The sequence below is a fragment of the Ahaetulla prasina genome, chromosome 1 (genome assembly GCF_028640845.1).
Source record: "Ahaetulla prasina isolate Xishuangbanna chromosome 1, ASM2864084v1, whole genome shotgun sequence".
NCBI classification, from domain to species: domain Eukaryota; kingdom Metazoa; phylum Chordata; class Lepidosauria; order Squamata; family Colubridae; genus Ahaetulla; species Ahaetulla prasina.
The window spans coordinates 253,217,375-253,243,553 of NC_080539.1; the positions used below are offsets into that span (position 1 = coordinate 253,217,375).

The 26,179-nt window shown below is 37.7% G+C and overlaps 2 protein-coding genes and 2 pseudogenes across 2 annotated transcripts; all 4 read right to left on the reverse strand.

The window, feature by feature from the left end:
* Positions 1-2,547: 2,547 nt before the first annotated feature.
* Positions 2,548-3,639, reverse strand: LOC131183840 (olfactory receptor 5B12-like; annotated as a pseudogene).
* A 2,511-nt stretch (positions 3,640-6,150) lies between these two features.
* Positions 6,151-7,087, reverse strand: LOC131204719 (olfactory receptor 5AS1-like; annotated as a pseudogene).
* A 5,980-nt stretch (positions 7,088-13,067) lies between these two features.
* Positions 13,068-13,961, reverse strand: LOC131204727 (olfactory receptor 5AS1-like). The gene has a single exon (XM_058196254.1). The coding sequence runs from the start codon at positions 13,959-13,961 to the stop codon at positions 13,068-13,070; it is 894 nt and encodes a 297-aa protein (XP_058052237.1).
* Positions 13,962-19,838: 5,877 nt separating this feature from the next.
* On the reverse strand, positions 19,839-20,789 carry LOC131189339 (olfactory receptor 5T17-like). Its single transcript, XM_058165488.1, has one exon. It carries the CDS (start codon positions 20,787-20,789, stop codon positions 19,839-19,841), a length of 951 nt encoding a protein of 316 aa, XP_058021471.1.
* Between the last annotated feature and the right edge of the window lie 5,390 nt (positions 20,790-26,179).

The following is a 26,179-nucleotide window of genomic DNA, read 5'->3' on the forward strand; positions in this document are numbered from 1 at the left end:
ACCACTTTTAATCATCCTGGATGTTAGTTGGGAATTAGGCATTATCCTGGGTGTTCGATATCATTAGTATCCTGGGTATTAGTAGGGAGAGATATGAACTACTTTTAATCCTCTTTTAAAAATGCATACTCAGTAAAGTTATAACCATAGAGTAATAAAAGAAGTGTGTGTGTGTGTGTGTTTGTTGGATAATTTTGTAAAACAGTTCTAAATAGAGTCTTAAATGATCATGAAAGATACTCCATGTCCTGAACATCAAAACATACCATTTTTCTCTGCTTATTATTTTTGTATTTTAATTACTGCTCAAGAGAATTAAAAATACATTTTAAAAAAAGCTCCTTCCATACTCCATGGCATTAAAAAAAAAAGTCAATGAACATTGATAATTCAGGTCTGTCCAAGTCTTGACCAAGCCTTCTTTTGATCTGTGGCTCAGAATTACCTGTAGAGAAAGTCAAACAAGGATTGATTATCACACACAGTGTGGGATAGTGATGTTTCAGTTTGACAGGGCAGGGGGGAGGAATCTAAGCTACACCTTTATTTTGAAAAGATGTCATGTCTCATATGTATATATGTATGCATGCATCCGGGATGCGGTGGCCAGTGGCTAAGATGTTGAGCTTGTCGATCGAAAAGTCGGCAGTTCAGTGTTTCAAATCCCTAGTACCGCATAAAGGGGTGAGCTCCCATTACTTGTCCAAGCCTCTGCCAACCTAGCAGTTCGAAAACACATAAAAAATGCAAGTAGAAAAATAGGGACCACCTTTGGTGGGAAGGTAACAGTGTTCTGTGTGCCTTTGGTGTTTAGTCATGCCGGCCACATGACTATGGAGATGTCTTTGGACAGTGCTGGCTCTTCGGCTTTGAAACGGAGATGAGCACTGCCCCCTAGAGTCGGGAATGACTAGCACATATGTGCGAGGGGAACCTTTACCTTACCTTATGTAAGCATACATGTATATATTTACTTACTTGCTTACTTACTTAACAGATTGTATGTTGCTGCAATCCAAGACTCTCAGTGATCCCAGTACTTAATAAAATAAAGCCAAAACAGAATATGCGGCATCATGCCCCAAAAGACCTCTGGAAAAAATCAGCCTTCAATTCTTAATTATTCTTCCTTTTCCACTAAACTCTTCTGCTAGAACCCAAACATGCAGGTGGGGTTCGTACAAGTTTAGATATTGAGTACTGTAATTAAGTTTGAGGCAGTGTAATATACAAACCAGCTCAATTCAACTTTTGCCAGTGTCCATATTTTGGAATAAAGAAATGTACACTCTTTCTAATTGCCTGAGGACCTTCCTCAGCTTTGAATAAAAAGGCAAGAAAAATACTTGACAGATAGACAGAGCCAGACATCCAATATGGCAAGGACAATGTTCAGGGCAAAAATTGTCTGCTGTTATTAAAGATGTAGCTGGTTTGGTGAAGCTTAACTGGAAAATGGTGTCTTTACCAAGAATTAGAGTTCCAGAAGAATACTGGGGCAGCCAAGAGCAAATATGTCAGCAATACATAACACTGTAGTGATTTGATCAAAATACAAGGTATGGGCATAATAACAAGAAAAAAAGGAAAGTAATTATAATTAATCCAGGAATTGGAGATAAGGCTGGAATGTTCTCCAGGTGTGAGAGGAAATAAAGAAATGCTTTGAAAGCTAACATAGCATCCTTGATACAAATCAGTGCTGATTTTGAATTCTAGCAAGCTTGTAAACTGTCTTCTTTGCCAGAATTATAAAGAAAAGAGATAAAGGATTAGCAGGACACATTCCCAAATCCTCAATACTTTCCAAACTAGATGATGTATTCTAAGTGTATGTTGAAAGTTCTGTAAGTCATAAATGTGTCTGGCATAGCAGGGGGAAAATATAAAGTATAATGTGAATATGCAAAAAAAACAAATATGGATATATCAAAAGGCATGCAAGGATATGTAGAGACAATATCTTCTATTGTAGATTATGCAAATTACTATCTTTACAAACAACAATTTATAAATACACTAAAAAGACATACAATATATAAGAGTATGACCATATACAATATGGTCAAATTTCCAAAAGCTCAGAGTCATTTGGGAATGGGGCAGGACATAAATTAATTAAATAATAAAATAAATTATTATTTCCATCTCTTTACCACCACAAGTTACAACTTTTCTAATAAAGGTGGAACATAGTTAATTTGGAACAGGTAAGAAGTATATGCTCCAGAGGATATTCTGGATATCTGTTCAGTCATGTCCAATTCTTGAGACTGTCTCAACAACTCCCTATGATTTTCTTGGCAAAATTTCAGCATTATTTTTTTCAATCTTTGGTTTGCTTTAGTTATCCTTTACAGCAGGGGTGTCAAACTCCTGGTCCATGGGTTGGATGAGTCATCTGCTGGCCACACCCATGCCCAGTTTAGTGAAGGGGGAAAAAATTGTGATACGTCATGTGACCACATGATGACGTGAGTTTGTCACCCCTGCTTTAAAATGTTCTCTTCTCCATGTTTCTCATGTCAGTTGAAAGACTTCTCTAAGCTACATTCTTCTCTGTGGATGCCACCTTAATTTTGACATTCTGAGTCTCTCCCTTGCTTTCACTATGGCAACCTTCACCTCTCGGTTCCTGAGGCTATATATCAAAGGATTGAGAAAGGGAATTGCCACAGTATATATCACTGAAACAATTTTATCCTGTTCCAGGGAAAAACTAGAGCTGGAATGCCAATACATAAAGAGAACGGTTCCATAGAAGAAACTGACAGTGGCAAGATCAGTGGTGGGTTGAACCGGTAGTAAAACTGGCGGGAGGCTCCGCCCACTGACCCGAATGTCATCAAAAGTGATCTGCACATGCACGTGGGCACGATGCGAACCGGTAATAAAGCTAAGTAGAATCCACCTCTGGGCCAGATATGCAGTGCAAGTGGAGAAAGCCTTCTGTTTGCCCTCTGTGGTCTGCATTCTGAGGATGGCAAAGAAGATGCAACAGTAAGAGAGGAGAATTATGAATGTGGTGGTAACTTCATTAAATCCAACAATAACAAAATAAGGATTCGATTAAGACATCGGAGCCGGCCAGTTTGATTAAAGATGGCCAGTCACAGAAGAAATGGTTGATGACGTTGGAGTCAACAAATGATATTTTAAAGGTAAAACTGTATAGTTGCATTTAGAAACCCACATGCATAGGACCCCAATAGCAGCCAAACACGTAGTCTATGAGACATGATGACAGTATACAGCAAGGTATTACAAACAGCTACATAGCGATTGTATGCCATAACACTATGAGATAAATTTCTGGGGTTGCGGAAACAGCATAAAAATATAACTGGTCATACACCTAGAATACAAAATGGTTTTTCTATGTCCTAAGAAATCCACTAATAGCTTGGGGATAATGATGGAGGCGTAGCACATGTCGAGGAAGGACAAATTGCGGAGGAAGAAGTACATTTGGGTCTGAAGAGGAGAATCAATCCTTTTTATTGCAATAACTGCAGTATTTCCCACCAGAATAATATAAGCCAGAAGGAAGATTATGAATAGGATGATCTGTAGTTCTAATTGATCAGTAAATCCCACAAGAATGAATTCATCCATGGTGGTACAGTTGTTGCCATCCATATATTGTAAGCTCAGTATTCTGGGTTTTAAGAAGAAATTAGAGTAATTGGGTGGCTTTTTTTAGGGCAAGAAGATGTCATTAATGTGATTTTATGTGTATGTCTGTGTGTGTGTGTGTTTATAGTATTTATATATGTTTATAAATAGTTAAAGTAAGGTGGAAAACATGCCTAATACTTCTGCCTCCCATTTTTCCCACCAGAACAACCCTGTGAAATGTGTTGGGTTGAGAGAGGTCACCCAGCTGGCTTTTATGATGAAGGGAGTCTATAATTCATAATCTCCTGGTTTCCATATCCTCTGAACCAAAGTGGCTTATTAAAAAAGGCTATAGTTATTTTGAAATCCTCCCCACTAGTGTTTGTGGTTGCCCCATAAAATGAAATAGAATGAAAATATGCTGTGATATGTTTCAGGGAACAGCATCTGGTTGACCATATGTGAGCTAAACAAATTCAGATCTGGTTAGTATTTGGATAGGCTATTATGTGGCATACTATAACTTTAGGCCAGACTGGGAAGCATTTTGAAAGATGGTCATTGCAGAATGAGAAAACCAAATGGATGTGACATTGCAATTACTTCAATTCAGTTAATAGACACGTTAATTCACATTCTACTCTTTGCAGGGAATTTCATTATTGGGTCAATCAGAAGTAACAAATAATGAAATGGAACTGCTCCCAGCTATTTCTGGTGTTATTGTGGAACATTAATGCTGTATTCTCAGTCCACATTTTAGCTTGGTGGAAGGATCTCTTAAACTTAAACAGCCTCTGTCATATCTGTACTATTTATTGTTCTGGTTCTTTCAGTCCATGCTGCCTGTTTATGTCTGTTTTAATTATTTTAATTGTTTGGGGAATTTTGTAAGCTATCCAGCATCTACAGTAATAGAGTGGGTGGCCATAACAAATTTAATACATTGAGTTGAATTTTTCAAGAAGCTACTTCTCATAGTGGGAGTTCATTATCAGTGGCAGTTGTGCCTTCACAAATTGTCCCCAAACAATGGCTGCCAATGAAGTTATTCCTGCTGTTCCTTGCAGGGTGGGGGAGAAAAATCTAAAAAAAAAAAGCACAACTGCCACTACTTATTAGAAGTATCTTCTTGAAAAAAATAAATTCAATGCATTAAATTACTTATGGCCACCAGGAGAAATGGCCAAAGAATAGGGGTGACAATAATGCTGTTAGCTGGTAAAATGAAAAGGTTATATACAACTTTTTAACATATTGTTCTCTGTTAATTCACACATATCATTATAGAGAATAAAAGCAAAACAAACAAACCTTTAAGAACCTAATTTATATTAAAGTTTTATTTCTGGCTCCTAAGACTAAATAAATTATCATCATCTTTTTAAAAGGACAATCCATATAAAAATATGTAATTTGAAACACTTGTAACACATTTTTTTTAAAACAAATCCTTATAAATATATGTTTTGACATGTTTTTTGCCTAGTCAGTTATTGTCAACACTTGCTTTCACCTAGGCATTAGAAAGCTATAAAATCTTTATAATTGGTAATCCTTGGCTATCTAGAGCTTGCATTAGAATTTTATAGTTGTTTCTCTAAATAAATCTCACTGAAATTATATATGTACATATGTAGGATTATAGTATCATTAATACTGGCTGCCAATAATGAAAACTAGAAAAATTGTGTTCTATCTTTAGCTCTATAACTCCCAAACAGGGAAACGGGTGTTTCCTTTCAGAAACAAGGCAGCTTCCAGAAGGGAAGAATGATAAAATATGGAGGACTGAGCAGTCATTTTGATTACAACATTACAACAGAAACTTGGAGAGATGGAGCAACTTTCCTTATGAAGCTAATTCCTCCACGCAATCTACGGACACAAAAAGGATAATCAATCTGTTAGGGCTATTGGAATGGGGATTTCATGAAGGGAATTTGTTCTGCTCAGTGATATGACAAAGAAAATCCATTGCATGCATAAAAGAAATCCAGCAAAAAAGCTTATTTTATTTTATTTTATTTTATTTAATCATATTTGTATACCGCCCTATCTCCCGAAGGACTCAGGGCGGTTCACAGGCATATAAAAAAGAACATATAAATACAAATTAAGAACACAAGTAAAAAACTTATTCTAACAGCCGAATTATTAAAACTAATATAAATACTAAGACCAATTAAAATCGATATAAATTTAAAATTTAAAAATTTAAAAATTTAAAAAATCTAGTCCAGTCCTGCGCACATAAATAAGTGTGTTTTAAGCTCCCGATGGAAGGTTCGAAGGTCCGAGAGTTGACGAAGTCCTGGGGGGAGCTCGTTCCAGAGGGCGGAAGCCCCCACAGAGAAGGCCCTTCCCCTGGGTGTCGCCAGACGACACTGCCTAGCTGACGAAAGAATAGCTTAAAAAATTACCCTAAAACAATTGTAGATACCACAAAGGTGTTTTTTTATATAAATGGGATATAATGCATTCATGGCAAATGAATAGCATAAATATGTTCTCCTAAATTTTGTGTGCAAGTCACTTGGAGGTGATTGTTTTTTGAAATGTTTTTTTCATGGCATTTCTAAATTCTCTATTCCTGAAACTATATATGATGGGATTCAGCTTAGGAATGATCACAACATAAAAGACTGATACGATCTTGTCTTGCTCCAAGGAATAGCTGGAGCTGGGGCGCAGGTACATGAAAATAAGAGTCCCATAGAAAGTGCAGACAACAATCAGGTGGGAAGAGCAGGTAGAGAATGCTTTGTAAATACTTTCAAGTGAACGCATTTGAGGACTGTGACGATGATACAGCAATAGGAGATTACCACTATGGATGTAGTTGCAACCTCATTAAATCCTACAAAGGCAAAGAGTAGAATCTGAACGAGTTGGATGTCAGAACAATAAAGGTGAGTCAGAGGAGGTCCATCACAAAAGAAATGGTTGATGATGTTCGAATCACAGCAGGTTAATCTTAACCGAAATCCCACTTGTATGGATGAATTCAAAAGTCCAGCTATATAGCAAAACATCACTAATGGAATGCAGACAGTTTTGGACATGGTGGTGGTATATTCAGTGGGTTGCAGATGGCCACATATCGGTCATATGCCATCACAGCCACAAAGCAGCATTCAGTAGTTGCAAAACAGCAATAAAAGTATTGCTGTAAGAAACATTCAGTGTATGAGATGACTTTCCTCTGTACCAGGAAATTCATCAGCATCTTTGGGGTGACAACGGATGAATAGCAAAGGTCTAAGAAGGATAAGTTGCTCAGAAGGAAATACATGGGGGTTTGAAGGTGAGAATCATTTTTCACAACCATGATGATCCCAACATTCCCCAGAACAGTGATAATATAAATCAATAAAAATATCACAAAGAGTGCATGTTGTAGAGTTACGTGATCTGTGAATCCTAGAAGAATAAACTCTTCCACCTCAGTGCAGTTTCCTCCAATCATCTCACTGGTTTAGTTGATTCTTCACTGAAAGAGAAAATCATGTAAAATTTGAGAACTAATTGAAGGGAACTAATTGAGAATTAATTGAATTGAAAGTTGAAGGGAACTTTCTCATTGGGGGGTCAAACATAAAGTTTAGTTCCAGGAAATCCATGTCAGCTCCAAAAAAACTTTGCATTCAATATATTTCAATTTTCTGTTAAAGGAAACTTAATTATACATCAATTAATCTCTATCTTTAAATAGTTCAGCAAACTCATATTTGGCCTATTAGTTTTCTCAGTGGAATTCAGTTTTATGAATGTTGATGTTAAGAGAATTAGATCACTATATATATATATATATATATATATATATATATATATATATATATATATATATATATATATATATAGGTCTTTGGTTGATATATATATATATATATATATATATATATATATATATATATATATATATATATATATATATATATATATATATGTAGGTCTTTGGTTATTCGGTTTTCTCCGTAAAATTGGAAGTGTCTTGGCGACGTTTCGACGAAGTCTCATTCGTCATCTTCAGGCTTCAGCTTCGTGCTTCTGGGAGCAATGTGTGATCGCAGCTGTTTCTTCCTTTTAACTGCTAGTGGGGGTTTGAACTGATTGGGTGGGAGCTTGGCTGTGCTCTGATTGGATGGGGGGGTTTTTGTGCTCTGATTGGCTGGGGGTGTGTCCTGTGTTGGTGGGGGCTTGTTTGTGCTCAGTTTAGTCTGTGTTGCAGGGGGATTTGAGCTGGTGAGCTGCATAGCTGTTGTTTGGCTTTGTGGTCGTGCTACATCTTCATAGTGGGTGTCAGTCTGCTGCATGTATGGATTGGAGGGGTTTGAAATGGCTAATGTTGCAGCTGCGGTCTGGCTTCTGGTCCTTGGTCGTGCTTCATGATCAGTGTGGGTTTGGGTCTGCTTTCTGGGTGGATGTGCGGTGGTGACATCCTGTGTGGACCTCGTGAGTGTGGGTCTGGTGTCATTCCTCGTGTTAGGGACTCGTTTGTCAATAAGGGCGGGTTTCAAATGGCTGGTAGGCGGAGGTATCATCTCGTTTGTTCATGCTGTGTGGGCGTTTTCTATCTCAATGGCTTCTCTGATTATTCTGTTGTTAAAGTGTTCAGTTTTGGCGATAGTTCTGGTCTTTTAAAGTCAATATCGTGTCCTGTGACTTTAAAGTGTTGGACCAGGGAAGAAGTTGGTTCCTCTTTTTTGAATGAGTTCTTGTGTTCTTCAATGCGTGCACTTATTCTTCTGTTGGTTTGTCCAATGTATGTGGTGGGGCAGGCGGTGCATGGGATTTCATATACTCCTTGATTTTCTAACTCAATTTTGTCTTTGGGGTTTCTTAGGATGGTGGATATTTTTTGGTTTGTGCAGAATGCTGTCTTGATGTTATGTTTGTGGAGGATCTTGCTGATTCTGTCTGTGGTGCCTTTTATATATGGGAGGAGGGCTGTGCCGTTTTCTTGCTCTCTGTCTTGGGTTTTAGTGGGGGGTTCTTTTTGGATTAGTTTGGTAATCTTATTTCTCTGGAATCGATTGGATGTTAGTACGTTTGTGAGAGTGTGTAGTTCGGTTTTTAGGTGTTGTTCGTCAGCTAAGCATTTTGTTCTAGAGATGAGTGTCTTGGCTACGGAGTTGATCTGTGCTGGGTGGTGGTGTGAGAGTGCATGCAGATAGCGGTTTGTGTGTGTTTTCTTCTGGTAGATGGTGTGTCCTAGGGAGCCATTGGGTTTCTTGTAGACTAAGACATCTAGGAAGGAAGTTGGTTGTTAACTTCTGTTTCCATGGTGAACTGTATTTTGGGGTGTAGGCTATTGAGGTGTGTGAGGAAGTTTTCAAGTTTTTCTTTCCGTGTGGCCAGATTATGAAGGTGTCGTCACGTATCTGAGCCAGAGTTTGGGTTTGTGATCAGATTTTTCTAGTGCTTGGGTTTCAAAGTGTTCCATGTAGAGGTTGGCAATGACAGGTGAGAGGGGTGATCCCATGGGTGCTCCTTCTATTTGTTTGTATTTTTGTCCGTTATAGATGAAGTTTGTGTTGGATAGGCAGTGGTTGGTCAGCTCTAGGATGTGCTTGGGGGGGTTATATTTGTTTTGGATAGCTGTCAAGGCTTCTTTGATTGGCACTTGGGTGAAGAGGGATATGACATCAAAGCTCACGAGTAGGTCGCTGGGCTGTAAGTTTTGTTTCTTTATGATCTCTATGAACTGGAATGAGTTTTTTACGTGTGAGGCGATGGATTCTGCATAGGGCTGTAGTTGTTTGGCGAGAAATTTGGCTAGGTTTTGTAGAGGTGAGCCTATGGAGCTGACTATGGGTCTGAGTGGGGTTCCTTCTTTGTGTATCTTGGGGAGGCCGTAGAGCTTAGGGCATCTGGATGATTTCTCTCTGGGAATGATTCTTTGTTGGATTTCTTCGCTGATGGGGGAGGCTTTTATTTTGGATCTAGTGGTTTTTTCTAGGTAGGTGGTGGGGTCTGTTTTTAGGGGCTTGTATGCAGGGTCTTGGAGTAGTCTACAAGAAACCCAATGGCTCCCTAGGACACACCATCTACCAGAAGAAAACACACACAAACCGCTATCTGCATGCACTCTCACACCACCACCCAGCACAGATCAACTCCGTAGCCAAGACACTCATCTCTAGAACAAAATGCTTAGCTGACGAACAACACCTAAAAACCGAACTACACACTCTCACAAACGTACTAACATCCAATCGATTCCAGAGAAATAAGATTACCAAACTAATCCAAAAAGAATCCCCCACTAAAACCCAAGACAGAGAGCAAGAAAACGGCACAGCCCTCCTCCCATATATAAAAGGCACCACAGACAGAATCAGCAAGATCCTCCACAAACATAACATCAAGACAGCATTCTGCACAAACCAAAAAATATCCACCATCCTAAGAAACCCCAAAGACAAAATTGAGTTAGAAAATCAAGGAGTATATGAAATCCATGCACGCCTGCCCACCACATACATTGGACAAACCAACAGAAGAATAAGTGCATTGAAGAACACAAGAACTCATTCAAAGAGAACCAACTTCTTCCTGGTCCAACACTTTAAAGTCACAGGACACGATATTGACTTTAAAGACCAGAACTATCGCCAAAACTGAACACTTTAACAACAGAATAATCAGAGAAGCCATTGAGATAAACGCCACACAGCATGAACAACGAGATGACACCTCCGCCTACCAGCCATTTGAAACCCGCCCTTATTGACAACAGTCCCTAACACGAATGACACAGACCCACACTCACGAGGTCCACACAGGATGTCACCACATCCACCCAGCAGACCCAAACCCACACTGATCATGAAGCACGACCAGGACCAGAAGCCAGACCGCAGCTGCAACATTAGCCATTTCAAACCCTCCAATCCATACATGCAGCAGACTGACACCCACTATGAAGATGTAGCACGACCACAAAGCCAAACAACAGCTATGCAGCTCACCAGCTCAAATCCCTGCAACACAGACTAAACTGAGCACAACAAGCCCCACCAACACAGGACACACCCCAGCCAATCAGGCACAAAACCCCCATCCAATCAGAGCACAGCCAAGCTCCCACCCAATCAGTTCAAATCCCCACTAGCAGTTAAAGGAAGAACAGCTGCGATCACATTGCTCCCAGAAGCGGCTGAAGCCTGAAGATGACGAATGAGACGCCGCCAAGACACTTCCAATTTTACGCTGGAGAAAACCGAATAACCAAAGACCTACATACAAACACCCGCGAAACCTCAGAAAACAAATATATATATATGTATGTATGTATATATATATTTATATATTTATATATATATACATATATATGTGTGTGTGTGTGTGTGTGTGTGTGTGTGTGTGTGTGTGTGTGTGTGTGTTTTCTGAGGTTTTCGCGGTGTTTGTATGTAGGTCTTTGGTTATTCGGGTCTTCTCCCGCGTAAATTGGAAGTGTCTTGGCGACGTTTCGAAGTCTCATTCGTCATCTTCAGGCTTCAGCTTCGTGCTTCTGGGAGCAATGTGTGATCGCAGCTGTTTCTTCCTTTTAACTGCTAGTGGGGGTTTGAACTGATTGGGTGGGAGCTTGGCTGTGCTCTGATTGGATGGGGGTTTTTCTGTGCTCTGGTTGGCTGGGGGTGTGTCATGTGTTGGTGGGGGCTTGGTTGTGCTCAGTCTAGTCTGTGCTGCAGGGGGATTTGAGCTGGTGAGCTGCATAGCTGTTGTTTGGCTTTGTGGTCGTGCTACATCTTCATAGTGGGTGTCAGTCTGCTGCATGAATGGATTGGAGGGGTTTGAAATGGCTAATGTTGCAGCTGCGGTCTGGCTTCTGGTCCTTGGTCGTGCTTCATGATCAGTGTGGGTTTGGGTCTGCTTTCTGGGTGGATGTGCGGTGGTGACATCCTGTGTGGACCTTGTGAGTGTGGGTCTGGTGTCATTCCTCGTGTTAGGGACTCGTTTGTCAATAAGGGCGGGTTTCCAAATGGCTGGTAGGCGGGAGGTGTCATCTCGTTTGTTCATGCTGTGTGGGCTTTTTTCTATCTCAGTGGCTTCTCTGATTATTCTGTTGTTAAAGTGTTCAGTTTTGGCAATAGTTCTGGTCTTTTTAAAGTCAATATCATGTCCTGTGACTTTAAAGTGTTGGACCAGGGAAGAAGTTGGTTCCTCTTTTTTGAATGAGTTCTTGTGTTCTTCAATGCGTGCACTTATTCTTCTGTTGGTTTGTCCAATGTATGTGGTGGGGCAGGCGGTGCATGGGATTTCATATACTCCTTGATTTTCTAACTCAATTTTGTCTTTGGGGTTTCTTAGGATGGTGGATATTTTTCTGTTTGTGCAGAATGCTGTCTTGATGTTGTGTTTGTGGAGGATCTTGCTGATTCTCAGTGATACCCTGTAGATTTTTTTAAATTAGTGTACTTTCAGAAACAACAAAATGTTTCCTTCATAGTAAAATAAAAATTCTTTCCAGTGATTTAAATAAACTGAATTTATGAAAATGAAAATAAAGGAAAATAAAATCCATAAAGTATCAATGTAAGATTAACTCAATTCCTTAACTGATTATTAATCCTAGATCATAAGAACGCATTGCCCAATTCTTTCATTTCTACTGCTGTATATAAAGGCATTTCACAACCTAATAGCAAACATATATCTTGAATCCGTTCTTTAACTTCAGGAAAATCAGTTCTTTTCCATCTGTGTAAAATTATTCTCTTTGCTGAACCCAAGGCTTAGTAAAGCCAAAACTCTTCATAAAATGTCAGATCATCCTATATTTTAGATATAGAATTCAACATCACATTTATGCCTTAACTATAGGACTGTTAACATAATTTGTAATTTAAAACCAAAAGGGAATTATGACTGGATGGAAACATCATAAAAATAAAACAACCTATCTTCACCTCTCAAATTTCTTACAGCGCCAACAGGAACAAAAATTTTGGATAGTCAAATATTTTTTAACATTATTTGATGGTCCAGTAAACATAAAAATTATGATTAATTAAATTCTTTCTTAAATTGTAATAAATATTTCTATTTGGATCCATTGATTTTCTAAAACTGGGAATGCTTAATAATTATTTCAAGATGTCAGAATCTTTTTCAAAATGTTTGGTATGTGGAAGTTCAGCCATCGCTAACAAATGCTTCCTAATAAAAGATGGTGCAAAAAAAATGAAGAATCTGTTTTGCTTGTTGATGCTAAAGGAATAATAATAATAATAATAATAATAATAATAATAATAATAATACTTTCAAAAGCACAATCTATTTGAAAAATATATGATTCACAAACTATTCCTATTTGTGTTTAAGAAGCAATGCATTTTGTTTTGAAAAATGGAAATTTAGCCTGTTAACATGTATGTATTGTAGTGCTTTGTCTTGTCTGTTTTTTAATATAAATAAAATTCATTTAGGAAAGACCATTCCTTTTAATATTTAATATTTTCTTTATACAGTTTATAACCTCTTTGTTTTTCAAGCTGTATATTATTGGGGTTGAGCATCGGGATTATCACTGTATAGAAGACTGACACTACTTTATCGGTGTTCATGGAATAACTAGTTGTAGGACACAAGTACATGAAGAGAAGAGTTCCATAGAAAAGGGTGACAACCATCAAATGAGATGTGCAAGTAGAGAAAGCCTTGTATTTGTCCTCTACGGAGTCCATTCTGAGGATAGTAAAGAGGATGCAGCAATAGCATACAAACACCAATGTTGTGGTAGTGATTTCATTAAACCCAACAAATAGCAAAAGTTCATTGAGTGAAATATCAGAACAGTAAAGATAACTCAGAGGGGGGCCATCACAGAAGAAATGGTCAATGACATTGGTTTTGCAACACGTTACTCGTAAACTAAATCCTGTCTGGATTGTAGAATTCAGGAATCCAGCCAAATATGACAAGACGACCAAAGAGATACAGATCCTTCGAGACATGATGTATGTATACATGAACGGGTTACAGATAGCCAAGTATCGGTCATAAGCCATCACAGCCAAAAGGTAACATTCTGCAGTTGCTAAACCAGCATAAAAGTAAAGTTGCAAGATGCAGCCAGTATAAGAAATGATTTTTTGGTGTGATAGGAAGTTTACAAGCATTTTGGGGGTGACAACTGAAGAATAACAGAGATCTAAGAAAGACAAATTGCTGAGAAAGAAATACATGGGGGTTTGAAGATGAGGATTGATTTTCACAACCCAAATAATAATAGTATTTCCTACAACAGTGATAATATAGATGAGCAAAAAGATCACAAAGAGAATGTTTTTCAGGACAAGACGATCTGTGAATCCCAAAAGAATGAAGTTTTCCATCAGAGTACAATTTTCTCCAGCCATCTATTTGATGTGTGTTATGAAATATGGAGTCTAAAAAACAAAAATGATGTTATGGTGTAACTATTCATCTGAAGAAATATGTTCTTATATGTGAGAGGGAAAGAGAGGGAAAGAGGGACTTGTGTTTGTCTGAGAATTCCTTAGAATGTCACTATATAAGATTGGACAAGTGAACCTCTGTGCTTATTTTCCTCATTTGTAAAAGAAGAACCTTATAGTAACTGTGGGACCGTGGCATGGAATAATACTTTAAATTAGTCTTCTGCAACCTAATGTTTTCTCAGTTTATTTGGTTGTAGCTCAAATAATCTTAACCAGCATGGTATTTCTCGTACTGTCTGCGGGTTATGACAATTCTATTCCAATAAATCTGGAATTTTTTTTTAATTTGCATTTATATCCTTCTCCAAAGACTCAGGGCGGCTTACACTATGTCAAGCAATAGTCTTCATCCATTTGTATATTATATACAAAGTCAACTTATTGCCCCCAACAATCTGGGTCCTCATTTTACCTACCTTATAAAGGATGGAAGGCTGAGTCAACCTTGGGCCTGGTGGGACTTGAACCTGCAGTAATTGCAAGCAGCTGCTGTTAATAACAGACTGCATTAGTCTGTTGAGCCATGAGAAAGGCCATTTTCAATATTGCAAAGCATTTTTATGTGTGTAATAAAATTGTGTTCTGTCATGTCTTGGGAATCATTTGCCTCTGATTTTCAACAATAACATTATAGATTGTTCCTTGGTTTTATTAATGGTTGGGGAGATAGCTTATAAAAATCAGAAACAGATTTGGACAGAGAATATGACAGACTGCTGAAGCACAAACTTCTTTGCACATATTGTCTGTGTAATCTATTTTTTTATAAGAAACCAGACCAGATTTAACCTTGTTGACTTTTATCCAGAATTAGCACTATTTATTGTTTATAATGACTGCTCTACTCAGCATCCGATTCAGAGCAGCACACCTTTATAGCAATTATTATTAAAAGCAACACAATCCAAAAAAATAGCATATAAACATCTAATCTTGTAACTATCCAATCTTCTGTAAATCTTCCAAAAGAGAAGAGAAGAAAAGAGGTTATTAGCATGTTTTTATTCAATTGTAACCCTTATAAAGCAGTATTCTATAAGCTTCAGGATTCTAACTACATAGCAATACATTATTATTACATTATAAATATTGAATAATATGTAATGTTCTTACTCTTATTATTAGACAACAATAATAAATAATAAGGCCACAAAGTTTGTTTGTGTCATAAAAAGCAGTCAGTAGTTGGGATGAGAAATTCACTTTTTAAATAGTTTTCTTCCTACAGTGTCAAAACAATCTGGTTTTGTCTTGAGAATTATAAAATTAAGATCTCCAACAGAATGCAAAGAGTTGAAATCATAGCAGCAATTAAAATTATTAAAACATCAGTTCTACAGTAAATGGAACATAATGACTTGTTTAAAGAATTGATTTTCATTGTTTAAAATGTTTAGTAATAAGTACAAAATTACTGTATTCAGTATTTAATTCATATATTACAACATTCGTTTTTGTTTTTGAGATTTTCCTACAATCTTGCAGCTTTGCTTAAAAACAACAACAACCCAGTATTACTGAACAGATGGATTGGTTGGTATAAATCCAGGGAATAGATGGTAGTTAGGCTTCATTTTTACTTTTTGAAAGAAACATAATAGATATTTGCTTATTCTGACATCCGTACCATGAGCTTAGTGGAAAATCAGACTTGCTAAATGTAGTGTTTAAGAAATAATAATTTAGAAGCAAGAATGTTTGGTGTAACTCCAGATTTGTCAGTCAATATTCCATACATACTACTCTACAATCAGTAACAGAAACTTTTTTTTTGATTAAAGGCAATGTACACATTTTAACAACATTAAATAAAAGGACTCAATATTGTAGTCTACCTCAAAAGCAAATTAAAAAAAAAACAGCCCCACAAATTGAGTCCCTTCTGATGTGTTTTGAACTATAGCTTGCTGACTATTTTGCCTATATTAGAGAAGGCTTAAACAGCTACCAAAATTTTTAAATATATTTGATTCAGCTCATTACAGTTCCTACCTTTAACTTCTGCAAATAATACAGACTTCAATAAGAAACAGATTTAAATCAGAAGGGACATGACTACAGCAATTTAAAAAACGGATGTTAAATGGCTATCTTAAAATGTATTTATTATAATTTCTACCTCACAATTCCATTCCCTGATTTTTGTAAACCCACAGGCAGAACAGTAAATCCATACTCACTTTGTTGAGGTGTAAAAAATATAGGTTATTTTGTTTTGCAGGCTGGAGACAGACATCTTCTCTTAGCCATCTTAAAATGAGGGATTCCCAAATGATGATTATATCAGGAGAATTTTGGGTTGGTTTGTTTTTAAACCTCTGAGAATGCTGCTCCTAATTGACTTCTGACTCTATTAACTCAGATCTATAATATTCTTTCTGATTTTGTTGATTAGCAGGCTGACAAGCATAAATTTGTAGACAAGATAAGAAGAAAATAGAATGACCACATTGGCATTTTGATGGACAACATCAGTCAATATGTCAGACTGCTGATCATAGTGCCATTTTGTGGCACTAAACTTCCCACAAAAGAGCTAAAGAATTATGAAAGAATTCCAGCAAGTATTGCACATCAAATGGAAGCTTTATTTATAACAAATTACATTAAACTTTTTTTCAGCCTACTTCTGCCTTCCCCAAAACTTAACTAGAAGTTAACTCCATTTTGGATGGGAAATACAGGTTTTTGTGGTAATGGTATGATGTAGCATTATGTTCTTTTAATTATGTAACAACTAGCCATCACAAAGATGTTCTCTGTAAGGAGACAAATGATTTCTTTGCTATTTTTTACATAATCAACCTTGGGCCAGTCCTTCTCTCTCAGCCTTAGGAAGGAGGCCATGGCAAACCACATCCAAAAATGCTGCCAAGAAAATTGTACGGACTTGTCCAGGCGGTCTCTAGGTAGTCAAGACTGAGTCAAAGGTGTAGTTACACAAAAGAAGTAGCACATTACATCAGTTTATGTGTTTACTATCGGAGGTTGAAGCATGCTGCTTCTGCATATGTGAATATTTTTGAGAGCTGATCTAAACAACGAGTACTGAAATAATTTTTTTAACTATATCATACAGAGAGTTTTTTTTAAAAAAAATTATCTATCTACAGGACTTATCGATTGTTACAATCAACTGACTGAGCAACATACAATTCCCCAAGTCCATTGTAAGTTAAAACAAATGCAGAATAGTAAAAAACAAAATGAAAATCACAAATATGCAATATAAAGAATCATATGTACCAGAAATCAAGCATTCCAAAAACAACATGAAAAAGATGCAAACCCAGAGTCATGGTTGTAATAGCTGTGCCCCCAAGGCTTTTTCAATGGTCTAGTAATTTATAGGCAATATAATATTCGTTGCTATTAGTTGCAAAGTCGTGTCCAACTCATGGACAACTTTCCTCCAGGCCTTCCTATCCTCTACCATCCTCTGGAGTCCATTTAAGCTCATGCCTACTGCTTCAGTGACTCCATCCAGCCACCTCGTTCTCTGTCGTCCCCATCTTCTTTTGCCCTCAATCTTTCCCAGCATTAGGCTCTTCTCCAGTGAGTCCTTCCTTCTCATTAGGTGGCCAAAGTATTTGAGTTTCATCTTCAGGATCTGGCCTTCTAAAGAGCAGTCAGCGTTGATCTCCTCTAGGACTGACTTGTTTGTTCGCCTTGCAGTCCAAGGGACTCACAGGAGTCTTCTCCAGTACCAGATGTCAGTTTTGGAAGGTAATTTTCTTTTTGCTTCTTAACTGCCACATATTTTAGCTGGGGAAGTTGGGAGGGGGTTGTTGTTGGAGCGGTAGAAAGTTAGTCATAACAACATTCCATATTCAAGGACATCCTGCATCTGATGGGGACTGCCTGAAGATTGTTTCTAATTGAGTGTAAAGAGTTGATTGGACAATGTGATAAACTTTGTGTGATAAACAATGTGATAAACTTTGTGTGGGGCAGGGCTTGTCAACTGGGTGTGGAAAACCTGGAAGCATTCATTTTCGGGTTTTCCCAGCTGTGCCAACATGACATCTCTAATAAATTGGAACTTTGAGGAACCTCAAGCCTCAGAGCCTTATTTCGTTGGGGGGTGTTCCTTGGAACCCTGACACCAGAGTTCAAAGGCCTCAATTCTTTGGCACTCAGCCTTTCTTATGGTCCAACTTTCACAGGCATACACTGCAACTGGGAAAACCATAGCCTTGACTATACGCACTTCTGTTGGCAGGGTGATGTCTCTGCTTTTTAGTACACTGTCTAGATTTGCCATAGCTTTCCTTCCCAGGAGCAAGCATATAATATAGAGATAGGCAAAGATTGGCACATTGCTAGCTACATCTTATGAGAAGGAGAGTCGAAGAGCATGTGCTGTATGCCTATGTGCTTGGGAAGAAAGGCAGAAGGAAGTGTCCAACCAGTGGTGGGGTTCAAGTAATTTAACAACCGGTTCTCTGCCCTAATGATTTCTTCCAACAACCAGTTCACCAAACTGTTCAGAAAGTTAACAACTGGTTCTCCTGAAGTGGTGCGAACTGGCTGAATCCCACCACCGTGTCTAACCAGAGTTCATTTATTTATTTATTTTATTATTTATTATTTAGATTTTTATACCGCCCTTCTCCCGAAGGACTCAGGGCAGTGTACAGCCAGATTAAAAAACAGTACAATAAATGGCCGAAAATTTAAAACCGTCAAATTTGACCCATAAAATACCCCAATTAAAATTATTAAAATTCAAAAGTTTAAAAAATTAAGCCAGTCCCGCTTGGATAAACAAGTGCGTTTTCAATTCACGGCGAAAGGTCCGAAGGTCAGGTAATTGACACAAGTTCATGTTAAGCAAATACAGGCACAATAATGTACAGAGGGACAAAGGGTAAATCCTTAATTCAGTAATATCAATAGCAGATAATATTTGTAGCTCAGGGTTAAACTCTGGAGTCAGTCCTTGGTGCTCTCTGAACTTGGTTGTTTTCTTACAAATGTTTCATTATCTGACTAGGTACGGTAACATCATCAGCACACTGAAGCATAGACATATTTCTTAAAGGATCCATCAGCTAATTTTGCAACTCACAATGAAGATGTAAATAAATAGATTTATTCATTTGATTTTTTTTTAATGATGCCCACTGATACTACTACTGCAGCCATTTCAGGAGCACTGAAGAGCTTCTGGGTTGAAGGGATCAGCCAGTGATATTACTGCTGCCTGGAAGAAGTCCAGTTGGGAGCTTTTTTCATGTTCCCATTAAGTTGCCCCCTGAAGTGATACACATCTGTCTACTTGTGATTGCCCACTTTTGAATTGCTGGACTGGCAGGAGCTGGACCAAGTGATGGGAGCTCACCATGCCACATGGCAGGAACAGGTCTCAAATGCAAGCCTGCCAATCATCTGCCCAGCCTCCTAACCATGTGAGACACTGCTCTCCTGCCCATTGATCAAGTGACTTTAGACAACTTATATAGGATCAAAACCAGGATGCAGAATAAAAAATCCATGGAAATAACTGTCCCTCAAACATTTAACTGCAAAAATACACTTAAATACAATTGCATTACATCTTAGCCTCATGCCAAGGGAAGACCTTGTTTGCCATCAAGCAACTGTAAAGCAGAATAGTTGAGAATATATTGCAGCATTTTAAAGAACGTATATAAATTACAGGAAAGAATATACCACTTCTATATTTGGAAAAACCTGCTTATTCTCTCCACCAAAAAGAAAAAAAAATCAGGAATTTAAAAAAATCTACTAATTTAGACCCAAACTTTTTTTTAAAAGACCTCTTAAAGCATCCTTCACCTCCTTGTTTCTCAGGCTGTAAATCAAAGGGTTCAGCAGGGGGATAACAATTGTGCAGAAAACAGCAAGAATTTTGTCACTCACATCCTGGATGGGGGATCCATTGCTTGATTTTGATCGGAAATGTAAAATGAGGATTGCCCCGTGGAAGATGGTAACTGCAATCAGGTGTGAAGTGCAAGTGGAGAAGGCTTTCAGCCTTCCCGAAGCTGAACTGATCCTCATAATGTTGGCAAGAATATACATATAGGAAAGCAAAACACACAGCACGGTAGTTGTTTCTACCAGTCCAGCCACATAAAAAATCAGAAGTTCATTTAGGTGAGTGTCAGTACAGGAGAGCAATAAAAGGGCTGTGATGTCACAAAAGACTTGATTGATCTCAGACTGACAGAAGGACAATCTGAAAGTGAAAATGGTGTGTAGAAGGGAATGGGAAAAGCCCAGGAGATAGGAACCTGCCATCAGAAGAATGCAGACTCTGGGAGACATGAGGACTGGGTACAGCAAAGGTTTGCAGATAGCCACGAATCGGTCATAGGCCATTGCCGCAAGGAGAAAGCACTCTGCACTTCCCAAGCCTATGACAAAGTACATCTGCATGGCACACCCAATAAAGGAAATGGATTTCTTATCTTCCAGGAAATTCGTCAAAGACTTACAGGCAACCACAGAGGAGAATAATGAATCTATAAAGGACAGATTGCTGAGGAAGAAGTACATTGGAGTGTGGAGTTGGGGGCTGGCCCTTATTAAGGCAATCATTCCTATATTGCCCACCAATGTAGCCATGTAAAAGACCAGGAACACCAAAAAAAGGATGATGTTCAGGACAGGCTTGTTGGTGAAACTTACCAAGACAAAATCCTTGACTTTTGTGGTGGTGTTTTCTTCTGTCATTTTCTTTCCAGACCTATAAGGTAAAAAAAATGTGAACGATGAAGAAAAGCAATAAGTTTTGAATAATTCAGCGAATCTGTGGATTCCAAATGTAGGGATGACCACAAGTTTGAATTATATAAAAGTGCAAGAAAATTTATGAAGAATACAAAGCGAATTTTACTCATAATGTAATTTCCGTTCTTTTACATAGAAAGCTGATGGAGAAAAGCCGAGATCTCACTAAAAATAATCTTCCAATCAGTAAGAGAAACTTGAATTTTTCTTCCTTACTTTTATGCTGCTCAATACACTGGGCAGAGATTGCACCAATTCCAGTCACCATGGAAATTGGCATGCTGTTTGGGGATAGTGAAAGTAATAGTAAAACCATGCAAAAGGCATCAGGTTTGCAAAGGTTGGAATAGATGGAGAGAGTATGTAAGCTTAGGTGGAAGAAGTAGTTTGACCAGATCCATGTTTAAGCTAAATGTATCTTTGGAAGGAGATTTTCAAATATATTGTTAGTGAAAAAAAATTGGCCATAGTGGGAAATCATTCATTGTTACTTTTCATATACCAATAGTTATTCAGCTGTATGAATATCACTGTGCTTATTTAAACAGGAAGGGAGGGAGGGAAGGAGGGAGGGAGGGAGGGAGGAAGGAAGGAAATATTGTCTTTGTAAAGTAATATTATCTTTTCTCTTTTTAAAATTAATAGAGATGAGACTTTCTTCAGTGCAAAGGACTAAAGGAAATATTGATTTAATCTGAGAAACAATATTCTCCATGTTCCAGATAATTAAATACCTGATCATTTTAGTGAGAATAGAGAGCAGAGAGCTCTCCTTGGAATTCCAGTCTGATCTGGGCCACTGTTTGCTTCTTGTAGAGTAAACAAAAAGGAAGCCCCTGCACAATTCATATGACATCCAAGTTTAGTTTACCTCCAGCTCTGGCAGGATCTTTTTTATAGGCAAAATTCCTACTCTGCCATTTTGAATTCACAATAGAGAATCCTGCTTGTTGGATGACAGAGCCACTAGGAAGCATCATCTCTTCTCCTTTCAAAGCTCATTCTCAGCTTCAGAACAATGGCTTTTCTTAGATAGAAATACCCTAAGCCTCAGCCAATAGGAAGTCAGTATCTCTATACAAAACATGCATAAAATCAATGGGCACAGGGATGAGCAGACTGTCAAGAACCTCAGAGGGTGAAAAAAGTTCCAGAATTCAAGACAAATCTATATACTTTTTATAGACCAATAGAAGTGCAAAGTTTGGTGAGGATTACTTGGGTTTGGAGTGGAGGGGGAGAAAACAACTACATGACTGTTTTATCAACACTTACCCAAAACAGAAAATGAAGTGATAGCAAATCTGAGGAAAAAGATACGAGTGAAATTGTATAACATAACAGAATTTCAGGGAGACAGCCATCATATCATCACATCATTTCTCAGATCAAAAGCATTCTCACCCTGAAGCTCACTATCAGATACATGAACTAATGTCATCAAATATCTGGTTTATATGTTAATCCAAGCAGCATTGTCTTTCCCCACAACACCAACCTCATCTCTCCAGGCTCTGGGTGCTTGGAGGATCCTAGTATCCCTCCCAGTCCCTAGAGAGGCTATGATACTCTTCAGACTTGAGTACGTCTTAGACTGCAGTTATTCCTGCATTTGAATAAGAGACAATTTATTTATTTATTTATTTATTTATTTTATTTGTCATAACAATATATACAAGCATTGCATAAAGGATTATATAATATATAAACATATATATGAGGAGAAACGAGGTACTATAAACATATATATACATAGGGGAAGAAACAATAGGACAGAAACGGTAGGCACATTTGTGCTCTTATGCACGCCCCTTAGAGTCCTCTTAGGAAAGTGGTGAGGTCAACCGTGGATAGATTTTGAGTAAAGCTTTTGGGGTTATGAGAAGAAACCACAGAGTCAGGTAATGCATTCCAAGCATATACAATTCTGTTACAGAAATCGTGTTTTCTGCAATCTAAACTGGAGCGATTTACATTGAGTTTAAATCTGTTGGTAGCTCTTGTGATATTGTTATTGAAACTAAAGAAGTCATTGACAGGAAGGACATTACAACGGATGATTTTATGAGCTAAACCCAGGTCCTGTCGAAGGCAACGAAGTTCCAAGTTTTCTAGACCCAGGATATCAAGTCTGGTGGAATAAGGTATTTTATTGGTTTCAGAGGAGTGGAGAACTCTTCTCGTAAAATACCTTTGGACACGCTCAACTGTGTTGATATCAGATATATGGTATGGGTTCCAGACAGGAGAGCAGTAATCAGGAATTGGCCTAGCAAATGTTTTATATGCTCTGGTCAGTAGCGTGGTGTTTTTTGAAAAGAAGCTATGTAGAATTAAGTTAACAACTCTTAGAGCCTTCTTTGCTATATAGTTGCAGTGGGCTTTGGCACTTAAATGGTTAGATGTAAAAACTCCAAGGTCTTTGACAGGGTGGGGGTCATCTGCGAGGCAATGTCCATCAAGCATGTACTTTTTGATTGGGTTCTTTCTTCCAATATGCAAGACTGAGCATTTACTGGTTGAGATTTGTAGTTGCCAAATTTTAGACCAAGCAGTTAGATGATCAAGGTCCTTTTGAATTGTGGATGTATTGTCAGTGGTGTTGAAAAGTTTGACATCATCAGCAAAGAGAACACAATTACTTGAGATATGATTACAAAGATCATTTATGTATATTATAAAGAGAATTGGTCCAAGAACGCTACCTTGAGGAACACCACTCTTGACAGGAACAGGATCTGATAGAACATTACCAATTTTAACTATTTGTTGTCTGTTTGACAGAAAAGCAGATATCCAGTTGTGTAAGGGTCCTGAAATGCCATAGGATTTTAATTTTAGGAGAAGTTTATCATGTACTACTGAGTCAAAAGCTTTACAGAAGTCTATGTATATTGCATCTATTGATTTACCTAGATCAAGATTTGTAGTCCATAGGTTTTTACAGTGGAGAAGTTGTAAATTGCATGATAATTTTTTCCTGAAGCCAAATTGTTTATTTGAGAGAAGGTTGTGTATTTCTAAGTGCAAGGTAATGGATTGGTTGATGATGGATTCCATTACCTTGCAGGCGACACAACATAGGGAGATTGGTCTATAATTATCAACTAAGCTGGGGTCGCCTTTTTTGAAAACTGGAATGACTGTGGCTAGTGACCAGAGATTGGGAAGGGAACTGGTAGTAAAAGTTTTATTAAAGATTATACTTAGGGGTTCTGCTAAATTACTAGAGAACTTTTTAAGAAGTAAGCACAAAGTCCATCAGGTTCAATGGATAGAGATGGTTTGAGGTTACAAAGAGCTTTATCAACATTTTCTTTTGTAAAATCTATATTTGTTAAGTTGTCATGCTCATTGCTTGTACGATTTGGGAATGTGGGATATGTGCCATCACTGTTGACAAAAACTGAGCCAAAGAATTTGTTAAAGAGGTTTGCTTTAGTTACTTCGTTATTGTATTCATTGCCATTAGAATCTTTTAGTGGTGGCATGGATCTAGAGTCTTTAAGCTTGTTGTTGACAAAATTCCATATGAAGAAAATAATGGAGCAAATATATAGATGACATCTATGCTTCTACAAGGTGGACAACATCCAGCCTAGGGCCACATTCAGCTCTGGAAGAAACGCTCCCCAAAATGCTACTGGTCTTTGGAAAAACAGTAAAGATAAAGCCTTTAGGTTCAGTTGAATGGCATTTCTCTGTCATTGTTTGACTTGTCTTGTTCAGGTTGCCTTTTTATGTATTGGCTTATTTTTTTAATGATGTGTTGAGGGTTTCTTTTAATTGTTCATTTTTGTTCTATGAGACTCAAATAGATTGAGTGGGATGGCTTTATAAATACTTGAAATAAATAAAAAGATGGTTTGACTTTGGTTTTATTTTTAACTGCTTCTTGTTGCTATTCACACAGTTCATATCTTTTAAAGCATTGCAGATGATTTCATCACAACTTGCTCACTCTTCTGGGCAGGATTGTGATACAATCTATGGAGAATTCTACACACACCTGGCAGAATGCCTAACAGACCATGGGAACACACAGGAAACAGCTAGACAATTAAATGGGGCAACAGGACTGCTATAGAAGAGATACTTAAATCCATGGGGGAAGCAAGAGAAAGAGATCAGAGTTACTCCATTTAACCCAAGTATAAACTGAGGTGGAGAATTTCTCTGCTAGGTTTTCGTCAACTGGAATGCACTATCTGACTCTGTGGTTTCTTCCCCAAATCCCCAAAACTTGAACCTTAGACTGTCTACTGTAGACCTCACCCCATTCCTAAGTCGTCTGTAAGGGGCATGCTAGGTTTTCGTCAACTGGAATGCACTACCTGACTTTGTGGTTTCTTCCCCAAATCCCCAAAACTTGAACCTTAGATTGTCTACTGTAGACCTCATCCCATTCCTAAGTGGTCTGTAAGCGGCATGCATAAGCGCACCAGCATGCCTACTGTCCCTGTCCTAATGTTTTCTTTTATTCATACCCTTTACATGTGTTTATAATTATGTTTACACTTGTATTTGTCATAAAATACATGCTTGACGGAAAAAAAATTATCCTTGAGCAATGATCTCCCGAGAAATACAAATGGCTCAAAGTTCCTGACCTTGCCAGCTTCACAGGACAGCACAACCGCTGCCACTGCTATCTCAGTTACTTTTTTTCTTTTTTTTCTTTTGCTTATTTTCTCGTCCATTGTGAAAAACAGGAGATGGCAGCACTTTGTGCATATACCATTTTTATATCAGAATTCTAAAAGCCCACATTTAGATATCCGTGACTAATTTGATATATGCATTTTGCTATTTTTAAAATTTCTTTATTTATTGATAATAACTTTATAAGAATTCTAAAGAAGAAAGAAAAAACTATCAAAAATTAATATTAAAAATAGAAAATAAAGACAATAAAGAAGAGGGGGAAAGCACAAGGCAAAAGGGCAGGAAAAAAAGGATAAAGAAGTAATTTCCAATTTTCTTTTACAGTAGTTATAAGTATAAATGTATCTTAACCTCTTGCTTTATGGCTACAACTTTTCTTTTTTCTAATACAATCTTTCATTTTTTTTCTAATCATAAAAACCGTATGCAATATTATAAGTTCATTTTTTTTTGTTTCATGCAAAAAATCCAAAAGGGGTTTCCAGTCAGCATAAACTTAGTTAGTATATTTCCTTTAATCACAGCTTTCAATTTAGCCAGCTAGTTCCATCATCTTCACCACCTATTCCTCCATTGTGGGTAATGTCAAATTTTTCCACTGTTGTGCAACTCTCCTTCCTTCCTTCCTTCCTTCCTTCCTTCCTTCCTTCCTTCCTTCCTTCCTTCCT

What these genes read in the sequence shown, in the direction of transcription:
- LOC131204727 (XM_058196254.1), bottom strand. Translation starts at nt 13,961, where the DNA reads ATGGAAAACTTCATTCTTTTGGGATTCACAGATCGTCTTGTCCTGAAA.
- LOC131189339 (XM_058165488.1), bottom strand. Translation starts at nt 20,789, where the DNA reads ATGACAGAAGAAAACACCACCACAAAAGTCAAGGATTTTGTCTTGGTA.